A 24,036-nucleotide genomic window follows, 5' to 3' on the forward strand; every position below is an offset into this window, starting at 1 on the left:
ATATTTCGCGCTATTAACGCGTAAGCGGAGAGTTAATCCGTCTTAAAATCGTTCCAAATTGGTTAAAAGAAGCTTATTTGCCATAATTGATTGGTTACAAGGAGCTAAATCTATCTTTTTGTACTTTAAATGGCGCGTGGGGGGATGATTTTCATTAAAAAAATTCAATATAAAATTTTTTTTTTTTTTAATTTTATTACATTTAATTTTTTAATGTTATTACTGCTCCATAAACCTTAAAAGGCAGTCGGAACATTCAGGGCTTCGCCCTGATACAAGCAGTCTTGTTCTATTCGCAGACGCGTAGAATAGGATAATTTACCAAACAAAGTTTTGTGCATTGCGATACCAAATAATGGACAGTTTACCGAGGCCCGCACCAGGGAAGTCTTTGAGGCTGTGATCCCTACACGAGGAAACCCGATCATCACCAATTATAGTAGTTGTCATCTTGAAAGTTTCCATTGTCCGTTTCCTTTATTTGCCTCCGCCTTCTTGACATAATCGTGAAAATGAATTTTACGAGTGCAAAAATTGCGTTGTGATAAACCCCAAAAAAGTTGGCTCATTTCAGTTTCAGTTTTGAATGATAATATAGACAGTTTTTGCATTCATTTTACCCTAAAATTGTGATAGCTGTAATTGAACTTTGTTTATTGTGATAGTTTGAATTCGCGACTCACGTGAGTCCTTTTTTCTTGCCTTAAATGAATTGACACCAGCGAACTTAAAGTTTTCAATTCGGTATTTACTTAGTACATCAGAGGTTAAGAGTAATTGCGAAACAATTGAGCCTAAAATAAAAAAAGCACAGGGTTTGAAAGGCTTAGGGCAATTCGGTAGAGGATAAGATGGAATAGGGTGAATAGTGCTGTTACCCGTAGTATACACATCAATTGATAGTTGAGACGGTCAAAGCGTACCCAAATTTAGTCGAGTTGGTCCTACATAATTGAAATTGGTTCAGGCTGGCGGATTATACCCCAAAGTGATTGAAACAAACCGGTATGTGATCAAGGGCTTCAAAATTGACCCATATTTGATCGATATGGTCACAACACATCCGAGTTTGGCCAAGAGCGACGACTGGTGTCAAAATTTGTTCAATCACGCCAGAGTTTGGTCAAAGTGCTTAAAATTTAAACGGTGAAATCATACCCATTTTTGGTCGAACTTGCACAAATTTGGTCGAGGTGGTCAAAATATACGTAAACTTGGTCGAGGCGGACGAAGCATACCCGAAATTGGTCGCTGATCGAATCAGGCACGAATTTTGGCGTAAAAGTCGAAACAAGAGTGGATCACCTGGACCTGGCTTTCAATTTGGGTGATTTTGGAAAAACTCTTTAGGATACATTTTATTTTCATAAGAGGGACATACATTTAAATTGAAAAAAGCATTTTGACATAGAATACTGAAAAAGACACACAAAACGTTGAGATCTGAAACTTGAACTTATTGATACAATGGTGATACTAGTACAGTACAAAGTAGGAAGAGTCTTGAAAGCTTCACTGGAGACACAAAGAAACGAATGGAGCAAAAGGCCATCATATAAAATCAGAAGTGATTTTAACAATGAGAAAAATGAAGAGCACAAATAGAAAAATATTGGTAATCTATTCTCAATCTCCGAAACAAATATTATATTGGCAAATAGAAATGCGTGAAATACAGCGAATGGACAAAATATAAAATCATAGCAATCATAGAAAAGATATGGATACTTCTTTGAAATTGAATTTCCAGGTTATTATACTACACAAGTTAAAGTTTTGCGATAAATGAACATAGTTAAAGATAACGTCAAAAAGAAATGTCAAATCATATTGAAACAAAAAAGAGACCTAAGAGTCTAGAATGATCTAGAAAAGTCTGAAAAAGCTACATCGCCTGTCTGAGGTTGTGTTGTGACACGTATAAATGCACTTCTGAAGAGTCGAGAAGATATCTACTGAGAGTAGACAAGACACTAAAAGAGTAGAACTGACTAGAATGAACTGACTACATAGAAAAATATAGGATAACAGTGGGCCTACTTTGACGACAAAAGGAAGGAAGAAAAAAGCGATGTGAACAGTCGGAATAGCGCACAGGCACAAAAAGCATCTGGAAAGATCAGTCAATCAATATTAACATGGCAAAGCAACTCAACAAGTGCAGATGAGTTGTTAGCAAAATGAACATACTCTATTCTCAATAATTCAAATACCAAAAAACTTGTTCATGGTGTCATGTAAAGTCGATTTTTAATGTTTTTTTTTTTAAAGCATGCGCGAAGAAGTTCATTTTGCCATGTAGGGTTCCAAACAAACAAATAGCAACACGTAAGTTTAAAAAGTTTATTCGTACACATTAAAACCCAAAATCTCGTCGTTTGAGCTTTGAATGATAAGCGAAATGATCTGGAGCTTGAGTTTATTTTTGATAGACTGGTTTCGGATTGATTTTATCTCAGCCGCAATATACGCTCCAAAAGATTCGTCAGCCCCATACTGTTTGAATTCTTCTGTTTTATTTCTCGCTTCGTTTACTTGTAAGTTGACCGTCGAGTTTTTCGGAATATGAAGTGTTGAACTGTTGTTAGGCGGAATTCCTTCGTGCATATTTGCGAACTTCTGTCGCTTTCTTGGAGGCACCATGCTACGTAAGCTATTCGAGCTCTGATTGGCTGACGAGGCTAGAGGCAGTGATGTGGAGCCTCCTGATTGGCTGCTGTTCATCTGAGGAGCGACAAATGACCTGCTCTTGTTGGCCTCGGGGAGGATTGCACAGGTGGGCTTGCTCGTAGCCTTAGTGGGGGAAGAGAGATCGCTGTTTGAGTAGAGAGGGGCTGAACAAGGGAGGGGCAGGGGCGTTGGCATTTCCTGCTTGATGCTAGCAACGGGTGAGGTACAACTTGAGGCGCTGGAATTCTGCAAATACAGATAAAATGTGCCTTGAGTCGACTTTTCTGCATATTTTAAGGATTAACAGTAACTTTCTGGAAAATGTTAAATTTAAAAAAAATCATTCTCAAAACCAGTTTAATGATGGTTAATTTGAAGAAAAAAACATACAGATCCCATTTTCTCGAGCCATACTTGAGCCGAAATTTGCTTTGTTCGATCTAAAGTGATGCTAATTGCTTTATCCGTCTTGCTCAACATGATAATTTTTCTACATGATCTTGATTCTTGTTTACTTACAGGCAGTGTTGTTGAGGCTGAGTTCGAGTTGATACTAGAGTTGTGAAATGTCTGTTGCTGATAGGTAGTCACAGGACTGATCGGGATGTGATTGGCTGACCCGTGATACATGATAGTCGGCACCCGAGTGCAAGACGATGCACTACCCGACTCCTCGTTTCTGTTCGCGTCTACTCCATTATACAGCACTGGAAGCTTTCCAGAAAGACTCCCGTTCATATACGAGCCACTGTTCGGTGTCCTGGAATCCCCGAAGCTCCTGGACATTATCATAGAATCGTCGGATCCTGTAGTTGATATGCTTAGTGGAATCCCGTTTGGAATCCTGGGACTGTTCAAATGAGATGCGACTAGATTTGATCGCTCTTCGGCCAACTTTGAAACCAAATCCGAACTGAGAAGGGGTGGGATCAAAGCTGATATTTCGGAGGCACTGAGTCCACTTAAAGGTCGTCCTGGCGACGACATCTGATGTGCAGTGGCGGCAACTGAAGCATAAGCAGCAGCTGTTCCATTGAGCAAAGCTGAGTTCCCGAGGTTGGCTAACGTGAGCGCGGCTGTCTGGTGACTCTTGAGGAGGTCCAGACCAGAAGGGGGGTCGGAGCAACTCATTACTGATGATGCTGAGGTGGTTGTTGTGAGATGTTGTGCTATGGAAGGGATAGAGGAGCTGGCAGCACATATCGACGAAGGAGCATCTTCTGAAGACTAAAACCGAACACTGGATTAGTTATGTTTTTAGCGTTCTGTAATGAATACCTCGCCAATGATTTACAACATAAGTTAATATATGATTCCGATGAAAAATTGGATTGAAAACAAAGTTATAATAGAAAGCTGAATTAATATGATGTGGGAACTATTATAAAAGCTCAAGAAGAATAGCCTATTGCCAAATTCCGATCTCATGAATCTTCCAAGCACAGTTGTGATTGCGAAAAATTGATTGTCCAAATTTATTTTTTTCCAATTTGTCTCGAGGTCTTTGTAGCTACATTGGAATAGGCTGATTGATTCCTCATACTGAAGAGAGCTATAGCGAGATTAAATTGATGAAAAAGTTAGTTGATGGCAATATGTTAGTGGTGTTGTGGTGGTACCTTGGGAGTGATGGATCTCTGGTTGCGGCGGATGTCCACACTCTCTGCGAGGAAGGAGAGTCTGTCGTAGTACTTGAAGCGGGTGTCCTCCGTCCGCCCAATCCCACTCTCGTTCATCTTCATCAGTCTGTTTCGCTCCTACACAATCACAGCACATCACATCACATCACGTCACAATATATCTCAAAACTATTTTCAACAACCAAGCAAAACATCATCTGCGTTCATTTCCTGGAGTGTCAAACACCATTCCCACCTAGCCCCCCAAAAAATGGAGGAAATTAATTGCGATAGTAACAATTATAAAACAAAATGAAACGGTCGAAGATCTTCATCGAGATAAAAAAAAGTTAATGACGCATTTTTCATGCAGACAGATGGTCAAACTTACCAGGGATACCTTCCGCTTACTAAAATACTCCCAGATCCTTTAATCTTTGTTACACTGATTGTTTGTTAATCATCAATTTTTAACTATCCCATTCTTTGATGTTTTCATTCACCTGTTTCTAAACATCTAAGACCACCCGAGAGATTTTGAAGATTAAACTTATAGTCAGGAAAACAGCGCCCTATAGTCTCGTCAAATAATAATAAGACAAAATGGTATTCACCCAGTTCCGATGCATTTTGAAGCTAGATAATGCCTATTGTTATATCCTACTCAGAACAAAGTGCAAAGTATGCGTCAGCAAGACTAACTTATACTGAATTACATCAAATAAATTATTTGCGAAACACTAGCTCCCATATTTTTCGTATCATATTGAAAAACAGGAATTGATTCTTGCGAGCGGTAGAAAATCAAGATGTTTCTTTGAAAGTGGATTTAAAATTACTCAGCATTTTCTATCAATATTTTCTCAACATGAACCACATGTTACATCGGTACATAAATCTGTGGCAAGGCTCATTATGATGGTAATAAAGGCATCTTAAATTGAACAAAGAAACCGAAAATGAACTAATTAAAATTCCAAAAAACAATTGAAGTTCAAATGCCTTTAGTCAACAAAAAATATATTGCCAAAATTTCCAAAATTTTTTCCGATGTGTAATCGCTGACTTGAAAACTTTTAAATTGTCTTCTCAAAGGCTACATTGCCGATTGAAAAGACATCGAGGTCAGCTCAACATAAATGATACCATCCTCAACATCACCTCTCGTCAACTGGTGAACAATGAGCGAAGCGAACCCACTTTCGCAAGAGACTCCCAAACTGATTTTGATAAGGTCAAAAATAAAGTTATAAAACTAGTGACAGAGCAAAGCGTTTACTTAAGACATATTCGGAAAAAAATACGTATCCTTCTCAGTTTTTTTTGAGGATCTTATTTACATCCGCGACGCCACGACTTAACCATGTGCAACCTATTTAGGAGAGCATAATAGCATAAGTTTTGATTCCAACTAAAAACCCCACTTTGAGATATGGCTTGTGACAATTACTGTTTAGTTGATGCAGTGAAATAAATGAGGTGGATGGAGTCGGCGAATCTAAGTGGACACTGACCTGGTTGAACTGAGTTCTGATTGAGTTGATCTTCTTCTTGATGTCTGTGATGTTGAACTTGTCTCCCAGTTTGTCCAGTATCTTCACGTACGCGTGTGTCCTCTCACTATTGCTGTGATAGTTAGGGTGGCTGGGGTCCCACAAACACCTGTGTGTCTCGTACTCCGTCATCAGTATCTCCGCTTCCCAGTCGGTCCAATCGATCACCATCCTCGTCTTCTGATTGGACGACGAGCTCACTGGAGTAGCCGAACTGCTGCCATTCATTGAAGAAGTGGGGGACCCATTGCTTTTCACCAGGGGAGAACCAGGCTGAGGGGAGGACGAGTTGGAGGCCAGAACGAGAGGTGATAAAGACGCGGAGGCCATGGAAAGGTCATGGCACTGGTACGAGTCCATAGTCATACGAAACTATGACTCTGTGTTAAGAAATAATTGATTGCAATGAGCTTTTATGTGCTTCAAATAATCTTTTGTTGCCAGTTGTCGTGTTGGGAAAACACAAATCTTCAATCGGAGCTAGAACAGCAAGAACTATTACTAAGAACAACAAGACTGCTCGTATCAGGGCGAAGCCCTGAATGTTCCGACTGCCTTTTAAGGTTTATGGAGCAGTAATAACATTTAAAAAATTCAATGAAATAAAACAAAATGAAAAAAAAAATTCTAAAATTTGAAATTTTTTTTTAAATAAAAATCATCCCCCCACACGCCATATAAAGTACAAAAGGATAAGTTTCGCTCCTTGCAACAAACCAGTTAAGGCAAATAGGCTTCTTTTAACCAACTTGGAACGATTTCTAAGATGGATTAACTCTCCGGTTACGCGTTAATAACGCGAAATATATCGCTCGTTAATTGTCCCAAATTGGCCAAAATGGCAATCTTTAAACCCCCGTAACTTTACGAAAAAAGATCACAGGTGAAATATCTTTTCAAATTTGAGCTCAAGACAACAATACCTTCTTTCGAATGATTAAAAAAAATTCCGTCAAAAATGGCTAGTTAAAAAGTCGACATTTGTCTGAAGAAAAAAAACCCACCCCGAGCACAAATATTCCGTTACTTTCGTATCGAAAGTCGGAACAATAAGAGGCTCTTTTCCAGTTCCCCCCTTTCAAATTCAACTTTGAAAAGCTTATTTAACCTTGTCATAATGCAATAAAATTTGGCGTGGTGAACAAACCAACAACTGTGAACAGATTTGTTCTTCATACTTTACAGCGTAACATCACGCATTTAGCCGTAATAACACGTAAAACAAACATAAAACTCGGTATTTTGAAAGGTGGGGGGACTGGAAAAGAGCCCAATAAGACTGCTCGTATCAGGGCGAAGCCCTGAATGTTCCGACTGCCTTTTAAGGTTTATGGAGCAGTAGTAACATTAAGAAATGAAATGAAAAAAAAAACTATGAAATTTTTTTTCTAAAATTTGAAATTTTTTATAAAAATCATCCACCCACACGCCATTTAAAGTACAAATGGATAGTTTCGCTCCTTGTATCAAATCAATTATGGCAAATAAGCTTCTTTCAACTAATTTGGAACGATTTCTAAGACTGATTACCTCTCCGCTTACGCGTTAATAGCGCGAAATATATCGCGCGTTAATTGTCCCAAATTGGCCAAAATGGCAATCTTTAAACCCCCGTAACTTTACAAAAAATAATCACAGGTGAAAAATCTTTTCAAACTTGAGCTCAAGACAACAAAACTTTTCGAATGATAAAAAAAAATTCTGTCAAAAATAGCTAGTAAAAAGTCGAAATTTGTCTGAAGAAAAAAAACCTACCCCGAGCACAAATATTCCGCTACTTTCGTATTGAAAGTCGGAACAATTATTTCTATGCGAATAGTTTTAATAGAAAAAAGCCTGGCTTTATGCCAATTGTTTTTGACATGTTTAAGCAACTATAATCGCTCATGTGCGAGTAGAGTAGTTCAAAGGCGAAATATAAGTTTTAAATGCTGTTTGAAGTTTATGAAGTGAACGAAGGTTGAAAAAGAGAAGCTCTCAAAAGCAATCGTTTGTAAAAGAGAGTCAATGATACAAGCGGTCGGAACACGACAGTTATTTTTGACAAGATGGAACAAAAGTACCTCAGAGCGACGATTCAACGCAATCTGGTAGCCTTTGAAATAAGCGGACAATGCTACAAAGCTTAATCGTTATAAAATATCTAAAAAACTGCTTTTTAGTAGGACAGGAGACAAACTCAACTCTGCTCAAAATGTTTTTCCAACACAAAAACTGAAATATTCAATTCAAAGTGCCGCAACTTCTTCGGTATAGTTTGAAACATGAAAGAAAAGTCAAAAATACGCGGCAAATCAAACTTACATTTGAATGAAAGAGTAAAATGGCTCCTTTTGAAGACTGATGTAGTGATTTTTGCAGCTAAGTAGATTAACGAACCGCGCAAACTCTTTTATCAATAAAAAACTGCAGTTACAAACAAAAAACAAATCAACTGAAAACTACATATATGGTAAAAGTAACTTTGATTCAAATACTTCGAGTTCAAAAAGTCCATTGATTCATTGTCAAAAAGCAATTGGATCATTTCTGGCTTGATTATTTACAAATTGGTAAGACAAATCTGATCAAAAACTATATCTTACCTCTTAAAATAGCAAAGCTCAACTCAATCAGCCAAGCTTTAAAAACAGCAAAACTAGAACAAAATTCATGAGCAATTTCTTATAGAATCATAAAAACAAAACAAAAGTGCAAGTGTGTTTTTGGGTTTTGCAGGAGGAAAGCGGAGGTGCTAACATGTTTGAAAGCGTGTCTCTAGTTTTGTTTTCGAGACTACATCATCATAATCGTTCGACCCACTTTGGACCCCTAAGGGCAACAGATGTTGATTCGCATTTGGGTTTGATCTCAGTGCAATTTTCAGGTCACTCAAAGTTAGCACACATTTTGTTGCAAAATTCAAAATCATAAACCAATCAGATTACGGTTCATAATCGAAAAATACGCGATATTATACAGCTCACTTGCACAAATGAAAATAAGCCAATGTTTGACCTGAAAAATGTTCTTATTTGATGTATTCCAAAAAAATTGCTTTACAAGCACCCGACTGCTGTGCAAGTAGCACAGAATACTCCAACCATAACTTTACACTTTAAACTTTTCGAAAATTGCCAAATAAGGAAACCAACTGAATAATCTTCTCATGTAATTTAGAGAAATTTACAGATGAGGGCGAGGGTTATAGCATCAAAAAGCATTTTGAGTCGCAAGTCAAGCTACAATGTACTATTTCAAAAAAATTTGAGAAAACTAGCAAAAAATATAATTGAATAAGTTTTAATGAACTCAAGGAAGCCAAAAAAAACAAGTAATGGTTTTCGAATTTCCCGTTTCAATGAAAAAATATGAATTAAGGTTTCCTTTTAATTTCAAGAGCTTTGAACCTATTTCGAAACTTAGAAAAAAAGCTCCATATTTTGTGCCATTTGGATTTAAGTTATAGGAAAGCGTTATTGAGCTTCAATTGAAAGTGAACTTAAAAAGAAATCAAAGGTCAATTTGCTAAGATAGACAAATGCTCGTGAACAAATTTGAACAGATCCTCATGAAGGTTATTCAAACAAAACCACAAAACCACTAAGTTAGGGGAAAATAACAATGTAGCCGATGGACAATAACGTCTTTCAGGCGCGGGTCTATCGTTTACTCAAGAACAAAATTTCGAAAAAAAATCCGAAAAAATGAACCTTTTTTGGGCCGAAATTGATTTTCCGAGCTCTCAATATGATGAACTTATTTGCCAACGTTTTCAGTATCACAGGATTGAAATTCTTAATCAAAATATGTTCCGAGGGTGCATATGTATAAAAAAAATTCCCGCACAAAACAGTTCGAAACATCAAAAAAGTCCTAAAAATATCCAAAACTATTGGAATTTTTTAGCTTGATCTTTTGGCGCCAACAGAATTGATTTACGCTTTGAAACATCAAACATGAGCGTAAAGAAAAAAACAAATATCGAACAATAAATCAGATCAAAACCAAATGACTTATGGTATAGTAATTAAAGCGTAAGACTCCAACTCTGGATATCAAAGGATCGAATCCCCGCCGGCACAACATTTTTTCCAAAACAAAAGTTTAAATTTGAGTAAATATGAAACAGGTATATCTGAGGTACAAAAATAGGCTTAAACTTAGAGAGTTGGACGAGGGGAAAAGAAAATCAACACCTTGTATGTATCCAGTATTTTGCCGGTTTCAAATCTTGCTCAATTTTGAAAAAATAAGGAAAGCCGTTAAAATGGAAAAATTTTATTGCTTGGGAACGTTGAACAAATTGAAAATTGAAAAAAAAATTATGTTTATAGTTTAAAAAGATAACTACATCCCTCAGAAACCCAATTATTTCGTTCGGTTTACATACTTGGTCATAGTCATTATGTTTGTGTCAAATGTTTCAGCAGTGTTCAATGTTTTTGGGCGATTTTCAGCAGTGCTCGACTTAGATGTTCAGCGGTGACGTCTTCTATCGGCAAAAATGCTGTTGACAGAAGCATTCGATTAGTTTGACGAAATTTCAAGTCATTGTTGTAATTGTGAGTGTTGTCTGACGACAGAACATGTCGCCAGACACTTTGACTAACCTGAAAGAAACAAAATCCCATTTGAGCGCTCTCATGGGAAGCTGTGATCGAGTTTCGCACAGCTACTTCAAAATCAATTGTAACGCGTTTTGAGGACTTAAACTTTTAGACTATGGAGGAGGCGACATAAAGTTGATTGCTTATTTTCGGGGAACTGAGGTTAAACGAGAGGTACAAGACATCCTTCAACTGAGGCGTGTATTTTATTAATTTGTTAAAATTCATTCGGAACTGTCGAAATTTGGAGCAGTCGAACGTGGCAAGCACAAAAGCCCAATCTTCATCTTTGGGACCAGAATCGTGTAAAAGAAACTGATCCCCACCCTGAGTTTACTGCAGGGCCAGAAGAAATTCGACGAAAGAGTAATCCGATGAACAGCTGTTTGTCGGTTAACATCACGCTGGGCAGCAAAATAGTCTGCCGTGGTGTTACATCCGAATGCTCAATCTTGAAGCGGTTCCTGAATTTACGTTTTTCAAAATCAGCCGGATCAGGGAAGTGGCGGTGATCTTTAGCAATCTCGACTGAGTCCTTTTTTGTACGTTCATTGCAACTGCTTTATGCACAGCGAGTTGTCTGACAGTTTTCGGTATTTAATTTATGCATACTAGTCCATGCATCAAAACTAGCACTCAGAATTTTTGTTTGTAAGTATAATATCCGTTGATAGTAAGTGAATAGTGTTCAAACGAGTGGTATCAAGTGTTCGCAAATGAAACAACTTGAGCAACCTGTACATTTTGACAGGATTAAACAAAAAGTCAACTTTTTATTAGTGTTAACTTTTAAGTTTCGCGGATTATTGCTTTATCTTCGTAGTTCTTTATTCTCTGCTACACTGCCAATGTCATCCGGATTCAGTGAAACCAAAAACTTTTTAATCCGTGCAAAAATTTCTTTTCAGTTTTTAGAAAAATTATCACTTCTATCAATAGGACTGTTTTTCAGACTAATTATTGGGATTGTTTTGTCTCGGACTGTTTTTTTGAACTTTGATATGATTTTTCGGACTATTTTGTACAGGACTGATTTGTATTGGACTGTTTTGTACAGATATATTTCCGAGCTATCGCTTCACACATGAACGGTGCATTTTGTCAGTTTTTTATAAGAAGGATCGCAGAACATGAATTTCAAGCTTTTTTACTACATTATCTTTACCACTACAAATTTATTAGACTTATAGCTTTTAATCAATTCGCATAACTTACACAGACGAGAGAGCTCGAAATTTCAGCTGAAAAACAAATATTTCTACTTTTAGCTTATATCATATGAGCTTTCCTTGAGGTAGTCAAAATCGAAAAAAAACGCATCTTACGCGACAACATGGCGCACAACAAATGACACTGAGGACAATACATTCTTAAATTTTTCGAATAAAGTCTCTTTACCTCAAAAACATTTCCTCATGCAAATCAATAACTATGTGTTTGCTACGTAAAACAATTCCTTAATTTCTCAAATACAATTTCATAAAATCAAGTTTCCCTCTTAATCAATACAGTTTCTCTCTTAATCAGCGTTTGTTAAAGCCTGAACGAAACTCTGGGATTCAGCTGATTGAAATAGTTTTTAGAGCAGTAGCTATAATGAAACAAGACTGCTCGTATCAGGGCAAAGCCCTGAAAGTTCCGACTGCCTTTTAAGGTCTATGGAGCATTAATAAGATGAAAAATTTCAATGTAATAAAATAAAAATAAATTTTTTTTAAAAAAAAAATTTGAGATTTTATGTAAAAACATCCCCCACACGTCATATTTAGTACAAAGTGATAGATTTTGCGCCTATTAACAAATCAATTATGGCAAATAAGCTTCTTTCAACCAATTTGGAACAATTTATAAGACGGATTAAATCTCGCTTACGCGTTAATAGCGCGAAATTTATCGCGCGTTAATTGTCCCAAATTGGCCAAAATGGCAATCTTTAAACCCCCATAACTTTACAAAAAATCATCACAGGTAAAATATCTTTTCAAATTCAAGCTCAGGACAACAATAGCTTTCGAATGATATAAAAAAAAATCCGTCAAAAATGGCAAGTTAAAGAGTCGAAATTTGTCTGAAGAAAAAAAAAACCCATCCCGAGCACAAATATTCCGTTACTTTCGTATCGAAAGTCGGAACAATAAAACTCAAATATGAATGACTAAAGATTATCTTCTGAGAAATCAGGACACTATGATACATGCATACGCATATAAAATCCAGAAGAGAAGTAATTACATTCTAACTTCATTGAAAAAAGACACTTTAACTTTACCTCAGTAAAAACCAATAGCTCGAATTAAACTAATAAATAGTATGAACTTAATACACGCGTTTCATCTTGCAGCTGTTTCTGAGAAAACAAAAGGTGAGTCAACACTCTCTGTTTCAATCATATTCGTAATAAGCTTTATGCACATTTTTTACATGAAATTGAATTTAAATGACTCTTAATTTTCTATTTGAATATGGGTTTTTCAAAAAAAAATAATCGTTTTTCAAATTAAAGATTATAGGGATCTACTTAACAATTATCCCCCTTTTAAGAAAGGGGGGGGCAATTGTTAAGTAGATTAATATAACGCATTTTCGACCAATCATATCGCAGCAAAATTAGAAGTCTCAATACAAAGCTCTAGCGCTAATTTACTGCTTTTATTAATTGGGGTGGCAATTCTTAAGTAGTTACCAAAAGGAAGGCAATTGTTAAGTAGATCCGATTATAGTGGAAGATGCCCATGTATTTTTCAAATGTTTTCATGCAACACATATTTCTAGAATACTAAGCGCTTATGAAAATAGCCGCTTTTTTAGTTTAGGCAAATTAATTGAAATCAGTCAAATTGAAAACGATATAGATGAGTTTTTTTATAATAAACTGAGGAGAGAGTAGAACTCACCTTTTCCAACATCACATTCAAATTTTTGGAACTAAAAAAAAAACATATTTTTGTGTTTGCTTTGTTTAAGCGAGCAAAAAACAAAAAAATCAATTATAGGCTTAAACAATCATTAGCATTTAGCATTCAAACTCTAATATCAATCCGGGCAAAAATATTAAATTCAAAATTATTGCAACAAATAGGTTTTGATACAAAAAAAATTATTTGATTTAGTTCCGATTTTTTCAATTTTGTTAAAAATCTTCTTTATTAGGCGGTCTGATATTTTACGAGAAACTATATATCGAAAAAGAATTGAAAATAACAATTGGTCAAATTTAAATTTTACAAAAATTACTTCGGACGAAAATATGACCGAATTAGGTGAGGTGAAAAACTGAAGTAAAACGAAATAAAATTAGCTAAAATAATGATCAATTGGCAGAAAAATTAATTGATGAGGTCAGACTTTCAGCAATTTTTGTGCAATTTAGCTTAAAAACGAAAATATTCAGATCAGTTTTTCTGAACAACGAAGCAATTTTGTGAAATATTTTTTGAAACTCAATCGAATTACGACTAGCAGAATTTGAATATGATAACAAACTTTACCACGCTTTTCTTGAGGTAGTCTAAATTGGCTGAAAAAAAATAAAAAACGACCCTAATCCAGAGTTCCTGTCTAATCTTTGAGACTGGTCGGAAAAACAAGGTTGCCTGGTTACTGTGTCCACGTAGGTTAATGCTTTTATCACACTGAATTGGGTAAAAATTCAAAAACTAATAGGAAAAAAACGCAAAGTTTTGTTGTCAAATTTTCAAAAAAAAAATGTATATTTTTCAGTTGAATATTTTGACTAAAGACATATTTTAAAAATCCCAGAGCTCCTTTTACTTTCATTTAGACGCAAATGCTATCATCACGCAGTCAAACCTGAAAGCAGAATTTTTTCGATTGATATAAATTTTCGGTGAGAAATTGTTTTATTTAAATGCTGAACTCACAATGAAGTTGAAAACTTTGTCAGGTGAAACTGAGAGCAGATCTTCATCCTGATTTTAACAATCAACTTATCACACACAAAAAAACTTAAATTGAGAGATAGGTGAGATCCACCAAATTGAAAATAAAAAATATTATATTCAGGCAAACCTTACGAAAACTTTTGAAAAGAAAAAAATTGGTCGACTTGTAGAGAGCAAAAGAGCGACGTTAGTTTGAAACAGATACATTTTGATTTTACTAGTCAGACTAGGCCAAAAAAAATTATAGTAATCGCAAATTCTTTGGTTTTTTTTTTAAAAAAAATCGAAAACTTGGGCTCAAACTGAATGAGTTGCTCATGAAAATGATGTCACAACGGATTCAATTTTATAGCTAAGCGAAGTAGAAGGAAGTACTACCCAAAAGACCCCTCTTTACATCTGCGAAGTTGGCAACAGATACATATTCAATTCTACTGCACTTAAATATGAGTTATTTTGTTTCCGAGCAATCCTAAACCCAAAACTTTGAATGAACTTCGAAAACTTTGATCCAGATTAAAATGTTGCCGAAAATTAAGAAATCAGCAACAAATTAATTCAATAAAAGTGCACTAAATTCTCACTTGTACCAGTCTTCATTTGGATCAAACTCAAAAAACGGGTCCCATTTGTACAAAATTTTTTATTCATCGTCGTTCTCATGGGTCAAAGTTTAAATAAGTAATTTTTTGATTCTGAGTCACAACTTTTGTAGTTCATTCATAACTTGAAAATCAAAGTAGCTCGAAAGAAAATGTCCCTATTTAAATCCATTTAAATGCGTCAGAAACGAACATATCTCTGTTGCCAACTTCCCTGATGTAATGACGGTTCTTGTTTTGTTTTATTTCCACGCAAAGTCAGGTATCACAAATAATCATTGGAATGGATCGCGTGTTTTATATCAACTTAAGACTTTTTCAGTCTTGTGTAATTAGAACGACATTTAAGAACGTGCAAAAGCTGTCCCAGTGTCGAGAAAAATTGTTTTGATTTTTTTAAATATCTAGTCTTGGATGCTTCATTTATGCTTCCTTGGCAACAAAAAGCTTTCAAAAAAACAAAAAATTATTCTGCTAAAAGATCTGGCACTTTTTTAGAAATATTTTTCGATTGTTTTCATTTTTTATTGTGTTATTCTGTTGGTACATAGTTGGGTTCCAGGAAAAAGCAAGTATGAAAGATGGGCCCTGCAATTTTTGTGGAAAATTCAAAACACAAGTGAACAAATGTGAACCATGTTCTGGAAGATGTGGATGCCCAAAATTTTTCTTCAGGGATCCATCTAAAATTAAGGGACCCAACTATCATACTTGTACCTAATTCTTTTTTTTGTCGATAAAGTTTGTCAATTTTGCCTAACTCACTACGCGTTCGTATAGTTCATTCATTACAAAACTCACAAAAACGACTCTAATTTTTAAAAAAATCCTTTTTATTATGTAGTTTTTTTTTCTGGTTGTGGTCGGAACATTCTGTTTCTCGCAGAGCAACCCTTACTATCCTTTTTGACTTGTGTTTGTGAAATATTTCAAGAAAACTGTTGGACTTGGTACTTACTTTTTAGGGACCCTTCTATCATGCTTGTACATTAGATTTTCAGGGACCAAACTACCATATTTGTACTAGACATCCATTGAGGGCTGAGGGGGGTGGTACAACCGAAGAGACGCCAAAAGAGTCATCATACTTACTTTTGGGATAAATGGGAGACACTTGCTTTATCAAATAAAAAATTGAGTAGGAAGCTGTAAATTGGGGAATAACTTGAACGTTACAGAAGCGAAAACGAACCAAATGAACTTACGGAAATTGCAAAATAAGATAGTAGAAAACAAATCAAAGCACAAATTGAACGGCGCCCTTTTGATCGAAATGAACTACTTTGAATGAAAATGTTACCTGTTTAAAGCTCCTTTTCTCAATTTGGTCTGCAATTTAAAATTATCAATAAAATCAGCAGTTTGAACTATGAATCATTAGCTGAGCTCTGAAAAAACAACCGAAAATATGACATTGATTTTTACTAAGTTGCTTTGTTTGTTTAAATTGACAACCGGTTTTTTTGTTCTTTTTTTTCGGTGCCGTATATTGAATTGGATGGAATTAGTAAGCAAAATGGATTGAGAGAAATTTGTAAGCGAATTCGATTGATTATTTAGTTCCAATTTTACATTTCAACACTGTTCAATTGAATGGCGGTGGTAATTTTTGATTTGAAATTTGAGATACGCTACTCAAAAGGGGAAATATTTCTTTTTTGCTGATGAATAAAAGTAAATGACCGACCAGGGATGTATTAGTTGTTCTTTTTATTCTACTACCATCAGAACTGAATCATCGAAGCTTACTATAGTCCGCGACTTGTGTTGTAGTAAAATTACTACACTTTTCTACTAAGCGACCAAAATAAAATGACACGAAGGGACTTGCATGAAAACAAATAGATGGTGACAAATACCTCAGCTGGAGACTGATGATGATGCAATGATGATGATATGATGTAATATATACCAGACAGACTGCTTTATATTTCTAGCGAGAGGCGTTCAATTTATAAGCAGAGTAACTGGATTTTTGATTCGTTTGACGAGGCACCGCAAGGCACGTCCAATGTCCAATTGTATTAGCTAGCTTATAGAATTGAGCCAACAATATGATGCATTGCTAAAAATGAAGCAAAATGTAAGAGGATGATTCATTTTCAATTTGTCACAAAATATATAAAACAGGCTTTTTCATCAGGCTTTGTTTTGTTCAAGCTAGCTAGCGTTGCATTTTGGATATTGTATTAGCAAATGGCTCCTTTATCACAACAAAAGATATGCTAGATCAAAAAACAGATTTTTGGACTTTTGCAATTGTTGTTTCATTCAATTCAATTCTATTCTACGGTATATTTGATATTCAATAATATATTAGCAGATAGAAAAGTCTTAAATGCTCCAACTAACTTGAATTGTATATCGCAGGAACGTGTTTTGACAGAAAACGTTCTGCAGAATTTGAATCGGAGAGCATTTTTAATATCTCAATCGAAATAAATGAGAGCCTGTTTTGCAAGTTTTCTCCTTGATCAATCATTAAAAATTAGTCAACTAATTTTGCAAACTTGGTAAAATTATCGCTCGCTCAAAAATGAAATAACAATGTTTAACTCAACGATCAAAAGAAAGCATTATATTTCAGCTGTTTTTGTTTTTTTTCCGGTATTTCAAATGCAAGATGTTTTGAGGTTTCGTAGATCTACTAACAGTGGCAGCTGGCTCAGCCACTGCCTTAACTGAGACTCCAGTCAAACAATGAAAAAGACACTTATTAACTTTGAAAGTTTCTTGGTGGTACTGCTATAATGGTAGGTTGTAGGTATAATACATTCGACCGCGTCAACAAATCGCTCCAAAATGCGCCTTATCGCCGCCGCAGTACGGTTTGAACACGATGAGTCATACGCAACTACTATTTTTCCATGTCATTAGAAATTTACGCTATAGAAGTAATAGTAAAAATAGTAGCGAAGGGAATACTAAGCAGTCCACTTTTATGGTCGAAGTCATTTCAAAACGACGTCAAAATACTCCAAGTACATTCCAATTCCAATCCAACTATAACAGGAAATTAACATAGTATTCCTTTTTTCTTCACTACATACGAAGTCAAGCCAACCAACTCTTATTTCCCACAAAAAGATATTACTCCAGTTCAATTTACTATAACCAACTAACTATATTTTAGATATCAATACATTTAACTCGGTGAAATTGTCTAATAACTCGAATTACTCATTTAGTATTGTACCAGCCGGATTTTTCGGTCTGTGTTTAGGTGACTAATTCAACGTTTTTAAAAAAACTAGAACGTTAGGCTTTGACACGTTTACCGCTTTCAAGCGTACCATTAATATTCGTGAAACAACAACCGAGTATTTAGTCATAAGTAAAACGACCCGAGCATAATAAAGTTGGAAACATTCATGTGACTAAAATTGAAGAAACCACGTGCCTGAACTAAAAAGAACGGAAATGAAGTAGAAACAAAATTTGAATCAAAAGAGTTCAAATCGCCTTCATTTTCCCTTCATTTTCCACAAATTATTTTAAAAACTAATGCGTTCTCTCCGTTTGATAATCACGTGTTTTACTATTTCGTTCAAACTGCAATTAGTCCAAATAAACATAGTTAAGGTCAGGTGGCTGAAGAGATTTATTGAAAGTAATTACCAACTGACATATATAACTCGGCGGTTTCAACCAGAAAACTTAGGATTTAGCCCGGAATAAGTTTTGGGAATGAAGGGAACTGATAATAAATGATTCAACTAAAAACAAAGCGAACAATTGTGGCATTTGATCTGACTCATAAAAATCGCCACTTAAAGACACGCAACGAGGAGAGTGAGACTGAGACGCGTTAAGTCAACAGAGCCCTAGCAAGGCCACAAAATACATAATTGAACAAACATTGTTTCAAAGCAGGTAGCGGACGCTATAGTCACGTGCTACATAGACCATTTACCGGCTAGGGGATTGGTTGGACGAAATGCAAATTAGGAGAACATTGAAAGAAACTTTTCTGAGCTGCACAGTTTAAATAAACAGTTTTAAAAATACAGTTTTTAATAAACCAAAATATTGAAGTTATTTGAGCAAAAGCAGCAATTTGAGAAAAATCGCCCCCAAAAGTGTTTTTTTTTGCCAAGAATTGATCGGCGAGTCAATGATCAAGTCTTCCAAAATCCGACTTTCGACCACTTGTTTCCAAACATTTGAGGTATGTATTTGTTACGTTTTGATAGAGTAGCGCGTGCCTGGCGATCCGTTTGGAATGACTCATTTGCTCATTCCCCTGAAGCTGCCAACCCTAAAACAGGTTAGCAAATCACAATAAATGAGAAAACATTGAATGTAAAATCAGAACGCGCTGTTAGTTTTGGGTTGAACTGAGGACCAAGATGGTGAAACCAAACGTGAAGAAGGGCGCAAAATTAAGATAAACAATTGTCGCATAAACTAATAAAGCTATGAAGTCTAACTTTGGAGGGAACTCTGAAACAATCCCCACCTTGAAGTTACAGTCAAGGAACGGAATTGAAACTCTTCGATTTCAACGTGCAAATTAACGATTTTTCATGGCATTTTTTCGTTTTCTCTTGAAATTTTGGTGCCAGAACAAAAGATACCCAACGAAAAGATCCCTTGCGCAAAAATCGCCCATACTATAAGATCCCATGCCAATTAAAACGATCCAGTGAATTATGAACAAAAGGCAAGATCAAAGTGTAATCAGAAAAAATCTAGAGTAATGATATCTCAATTAGGTTCGCGCTATTGATGAACAACGCAAATCTCAGATAATTAAATTTAAACTGGACTCATTTTTGGGATTAACTTAGAGCCAGCAATAAAGAATTTAGTGTTAATTTGGCATTGAAATAAAACAACTCAATTGAAAATGTATACGCTCTGCATTCATTATCTCACTCTTTAACACATTGAGTAGTCAAAAGTGATTTTTTTTTAGTTGGGCAACCTCACAAAAAGGTCAAACACTGATTATTCTTGACGGCCATGAATTTCAAAAGAACCGCGATACGAAGACAGCAACACACTGGCGCTGCAGCAAATGGAGATCATATAAGTGCCCGAAAATTTTAATCACTTCTGGGAGCGAAATAATCTCAAACAGCAACGAGCAATCTCACGAGATCAACGCAGGGTGCTCAGTAGCTCGGCTACTAGTTCAGCATATGAAGGAGACAGTTAAGAATCAACTAAATACAGTAAACAGTCAAATCATCGCTGCTGGTTTGCAATTGGCGCAGGACGACAGAGCAACCCAACTGTTTTTGCCCTTCCGGTCGGCAATAACGCGAACTTTAAACAGATGTAAGCAAACGTCATCCCGTCCCACTATTGCCACAGATGACCGTTATTTCGAAATACCGGATCGTTCTAAGCATTTTTGCCTTTGTGATAGCTGAAAACAAGATACGGAACGCATATTGATTTTTGGCGACATTAAGAACCTCAGTGCAGTTAAATTGTATAACAGAATCTGGCTTGTGGACGTTACTTTCAAAATTTACCCCAGTCAGTTTTACCAGCTCTACACACTAAACATCTGAATTGGTGGGTTTTATTCACCTTGCGTCTACGCTCAGCTCAACAATAAGAGCTTATCAAACTATAACAAGTTCCTAACCGCACTTAAATTGCTTGTCAGTGACGTAAAACCGGAGAGAAATTTGATCGTTTTTGAAGTTGCGGCGGTGAATGCTTTTGCGTCTGATTACGAAACTGACATTAAGGGATGCTATTTTCCCCTCTGTCAGAGTTTTATGCGGAAATTATCCGATTTGGGCCTTGAAAAGAATTACGAATCAAACAGCGAGCTAAACTTTGCGCTTAATGTGATTCCTGCTCTTAGTTTTTTGCCGGAGTCAAAAGTGAAAATTTGATTCCTCCTAGTAAAAGAAGAAATAGGCAGTGTGGCGAGCAAAACAGATATTTCACAAAACGATCTGGAAAAACTAGACTAGCTCACGGCTTTTTTCCAAAAAACGTGTAAAAAGGGAGATTTGATTGGCCGAATACACTCTCTCCCATTTTTTTTGGAACCAATATCAAAATGCGGTGAAGGTTTTGCCCGAACCACAATTGCAGTTGAAGGAAGACATCTAGGTGTAACCGCTTTGTTTCAAGGCAGCCATCCTTCAATATATACAGTTCTTGAAAAAATTCAATTGGGTTCCCACAATCAAAAATTCAAAATTTTGAACGCATCCAGCTGTACTATCAGTTCATCCAAGAAAAAGTACCGTAATAAGAAGAAAAAAGTTCAAGAGATAACTAGTTCATTCAGAGACTCTAACATCATGTCTTATATCCGCTCACTTGCCAATTAACCAATTAAAGTTTGTGTAAAAATTTGTCTAACTTCTCCTAAATTTAGTTTTGTTTAATCATTTTTTGACGCCTGCTTGCACCCTCCCGTAGAACGCCGAAAGGCAATACTACGACTCGCATTGAAAATTGCTGTCTCTAACAATTTCATCCCAGAGCAATTGCCAATGTTTACGGGACGCTAGTTTAGCGGTAGGGACCTGACGGCCCTTTAAGTATTGCGTCTTGCGAAAAAAAAGTTGACCAAAATTGAGAGTTTATATTTTTTATCACATAATATGGCAAGTAATTTGAATAAAAACGATTTCAAAGCGGTAGAATTTGCAGAAACTTAATTTAAATTTTGTACCGACTTGAATTGTCAAAATACAGGCCATATTCAGGCAAAAATGGTTTTGATTAATTGCAAACTCCTTTCAACTTCAATTGTAGTCTAAGCTTCTTTAATGTTCGAGTTTCAATTTGAAGGCGGAGTGGTTGGCAAGTTCATTCATGTTCAAAATTAGTGCAGCAAAATTTTTGCCGTTTCTTTGGTTTTAACCGATGCTTTGTTTTTGCTTTGATCAATTAACCGCTTTATTTTCAATTCTCAGGTTCTTTGTTGTTTTTTTTGTAGTATCTTATAACGTGGGCAATTTTAGACCGAGGGATCTTTCGGAATGACATGCATTTGAGTGGGACTTTCTCTTTTAGGATTTTGGATCTTAAATTAAGGGACCATGTAAACGAAATTTTGACACGTACTAGATGAAATTACTCGGAAGGAGCGGGCTGGATCAAAAATTGATAAGTCTTGTTTTGAATATGTACAATAGCCAGTATATCAAAACTAGCTGCTCCTTTTCATTTTCTCAACTCCCTGGTAAGATTAAAAATAAAAAAAATGTTCAAACATTGTTCATATGGCAACTTGAATGAATAAAACATTGTTAAACTTATTCACTTTTTCAGGCTGAGACGTTTTATTACAGTTTTGATCATCAATGTTCGTTTTAAATGCGCATTCGTTTTTTGATTTTTAAAAGAGATCTGGAAAAGAGCTCAACAAGTTTCAAATGCACTATTGCGGTGGAAACATCCTCGCAAACAACACAAAAATAGGCAGGAAAATCAAATCAATTAAAATTAGAAATATAATATAAATCGCAATGAATTTCGATAACAATATCTCCATCAGGTTTTTCTGTCACTGAAAACAAAAACGTTATAAAATAACGCAAGCACCAAAAAGTTTAAACAAAACACTGTAATATGATGGTGTCAACAAGGTGTCAACCCAAAAATGTATAGACTTTATGAGCTCATATTGGTTCTTTGCGCTGCTGTTGAACTTAATTATATATTTTATAAAATAAGGGTCGTGGTGTGATGAAAGGGACCTGAACGATAAACTGTAAGTTAGGAATATTTGACATTCATAGTGAAATTAGACAACAATTTGGAAAAAAAATTGACTCAGAAGACAAAGAGTATTTAAATTTTTTTGTGCTAAAATTATTGCTTTTTTTAAAGGTTTTTATTTTTTTGAAAATTTGAAGAAAAATGACTTAAGTAAAAAAAATGTCTATGTTTGCTCAAATTTTTTAATTTTTTTTTTGGATATTTGTAAATCACAAATGGCGCTTAAAAACTCATGAAACATTTTTTTTGAGTAAAACTAAACTTTCACGGCCTACATTAATTATATTCAAACTATTGTAAGCGTGATCGCTGGCATTATTTGCTCGAATTTAGACTAAAAATCAAACTTGTTTTTCTCAATACTGGGGAAATTGTTTAGAAAATTTCTATCGTCGTTCGAATCAGGGCTGAAAAGGTTTTAATATGATAAATGAATCCTCCCATTACGATGATTGTTTGCGGTAATGTTTTTGGATTAACAACAAAATATGCCTGCTCGCTCATCTCATTCGCTCAAAATTAAATAAAGTTCAAAAAACTAAAGTAGTTGTTTTCGTATTACCATTACGATGCCAAACTGTGCACTGGAGAGGCGCACAATTTTGTGTCTATATGTTCATGGATTCCAGAGACAAGTCTTTAAACATGTTAAAATTTTGTCGAAACAATCAAAAAAAGTAAAGAACAAAAGAAGAACAAAGGGAGCGTCCTTGTTGCGGAATCCGCTTATAATGCACAAAATGCACAGTTTGGCCTCGTAATGACTGGGAAAGTTTTTTCAACATTTTCAAACCTCGTTTGAATCACGACTGAAAGGGCTTGAATATGATATCTCACTATACCCCTTCCCATTTTTGTTTGTGGTACCAAATTTTACGTGGAAAACAAAAAGAAAAACAAACCCCGAAAAACACCCGAATACAAAGTTCCTCCCCATTTTTTTTATGGTCGAAACAAAAATAGTTTATAGTCTTACGAAAGTAAGAAGTATAAATTCAATTATAATGGTTTATAATTGATTACTTTTAGATTATACAAGTTTCGGGTTTTTTAGAGCCACGGAGAGTTTCCGAACCCATTTCAGTATACCGAATTCAAAACTGGAACGCTGCAATCGCTATACTAAGATTTACTTCCGGCTTCTATCAACAAAATCTTGTTTTCTATTTTTTTGCCGCAATTATTTTTTACCTTTTAAAGCTCTCACATTTTAGGTTTCAAACAATTTATTGTCTCTTTTTTACATTTTGCATTAACATCCTACATATTTAATACCCGCACCACCTTAAACCAGGAGGGGGAAGGAGGGTAAAAATGTAGGTTAAGTTTGAAACTGGCCGCTGTGGCGGGAAGGAGGGGTTGGCATTGGGTGGTAGGGAGAGGGGTTTGAATGTGAACGT

General features: G+C 35.6%; 1 protein-coding gene across 7 annotated transcripts; it reads right to left on the reverse strand.

The window, feature by feature from the left end:
- Positions 1-1,345: 1,345 nt before the first annotated feature.
- On the reverse strand, positions 1,346-18,498 carry LOC134844969 (uncharacterized). 7 transcript variants are annotated; one of them, XM_063861806.1, is made up of 6 exons: positions 17,288-18,498; positions 16,795-17,000; positions 5,804-6,322; positions 4,290-4,427; positions 3,190-3,897; positions 1,346-2,916 (listed from the first exon to the last, which is right to left on the reverse strand). In XM_063861806.1, exons 3-6 carry the CDS (start codon positions 6,206-6,208, stop codon positions 2,344-2,346), a joined length of 1,824 nt encoding a protein of 607 aa, XP_063717876.1. In that variant the 5' UTR covers positions 6,209-6,322; positions 16,795-17,000; positions 17,288-18,498; the 3' UTR covers positions 1,346-2,343. The 7 variants fall into 7 exon arrangements, with proteins under 7 accessions (XP_063717876.1, XP_063717881.1, XP_063717869.1 ...); XM_063861811.1 differs by lacking the exon at positions 17,288-18,498 and having other exon boundaries at positions 16,795-17,160; XM_063861799.1 differs by lacking the exons at positions 16,795-17,000; positions 17,288-18,498 and adding an exon at positions 16,236-16,760.
- Between the last annotated feature and the right edge of the window lie 5,538 nt (positions 18,499-24,036).

Source organism: Symsagittifera roscoffensis, chromosome 1 (genome assembly GCF_963678635.1).
Source record: "Symsagittifera roscoffensis chromosome 1, txSymRosc1.1, whole genome shotgun sequence".
In the NCBI taxonomy this organism is placed as follows: Eukaryota; Metazoa; Xenacoelomorpha; order Acoela; family Convolutidae; genus Symsagittifera; species Symsagittifera roscoffensis.

Excerpts from the sequence above, each read along its gene's own strand:
- LOC134844969 (XM_063861806.1), bottom strand. The coding sequence starts at position 6,208 with ATGACTATGGACTCGTACCAGTGCCATGACCTTTCCATGGCCTCCGCG. Across the intron at positions 4,428-5,803 it reads TCAGAACTCAGTTCAACCAG|GAGCGAAACAGACTGATGAA; the intron begins GTCAGTGTCCAC and ends GTGATTGTGTAG. Across the intron at positions 3,898-4,289 it reads AGAGATCCATCACTCCCAAG|TCTTCAGAAGATGCTCCTTC; the intron begins GTACCACCACAA and ends GTTCGGTTTTAG.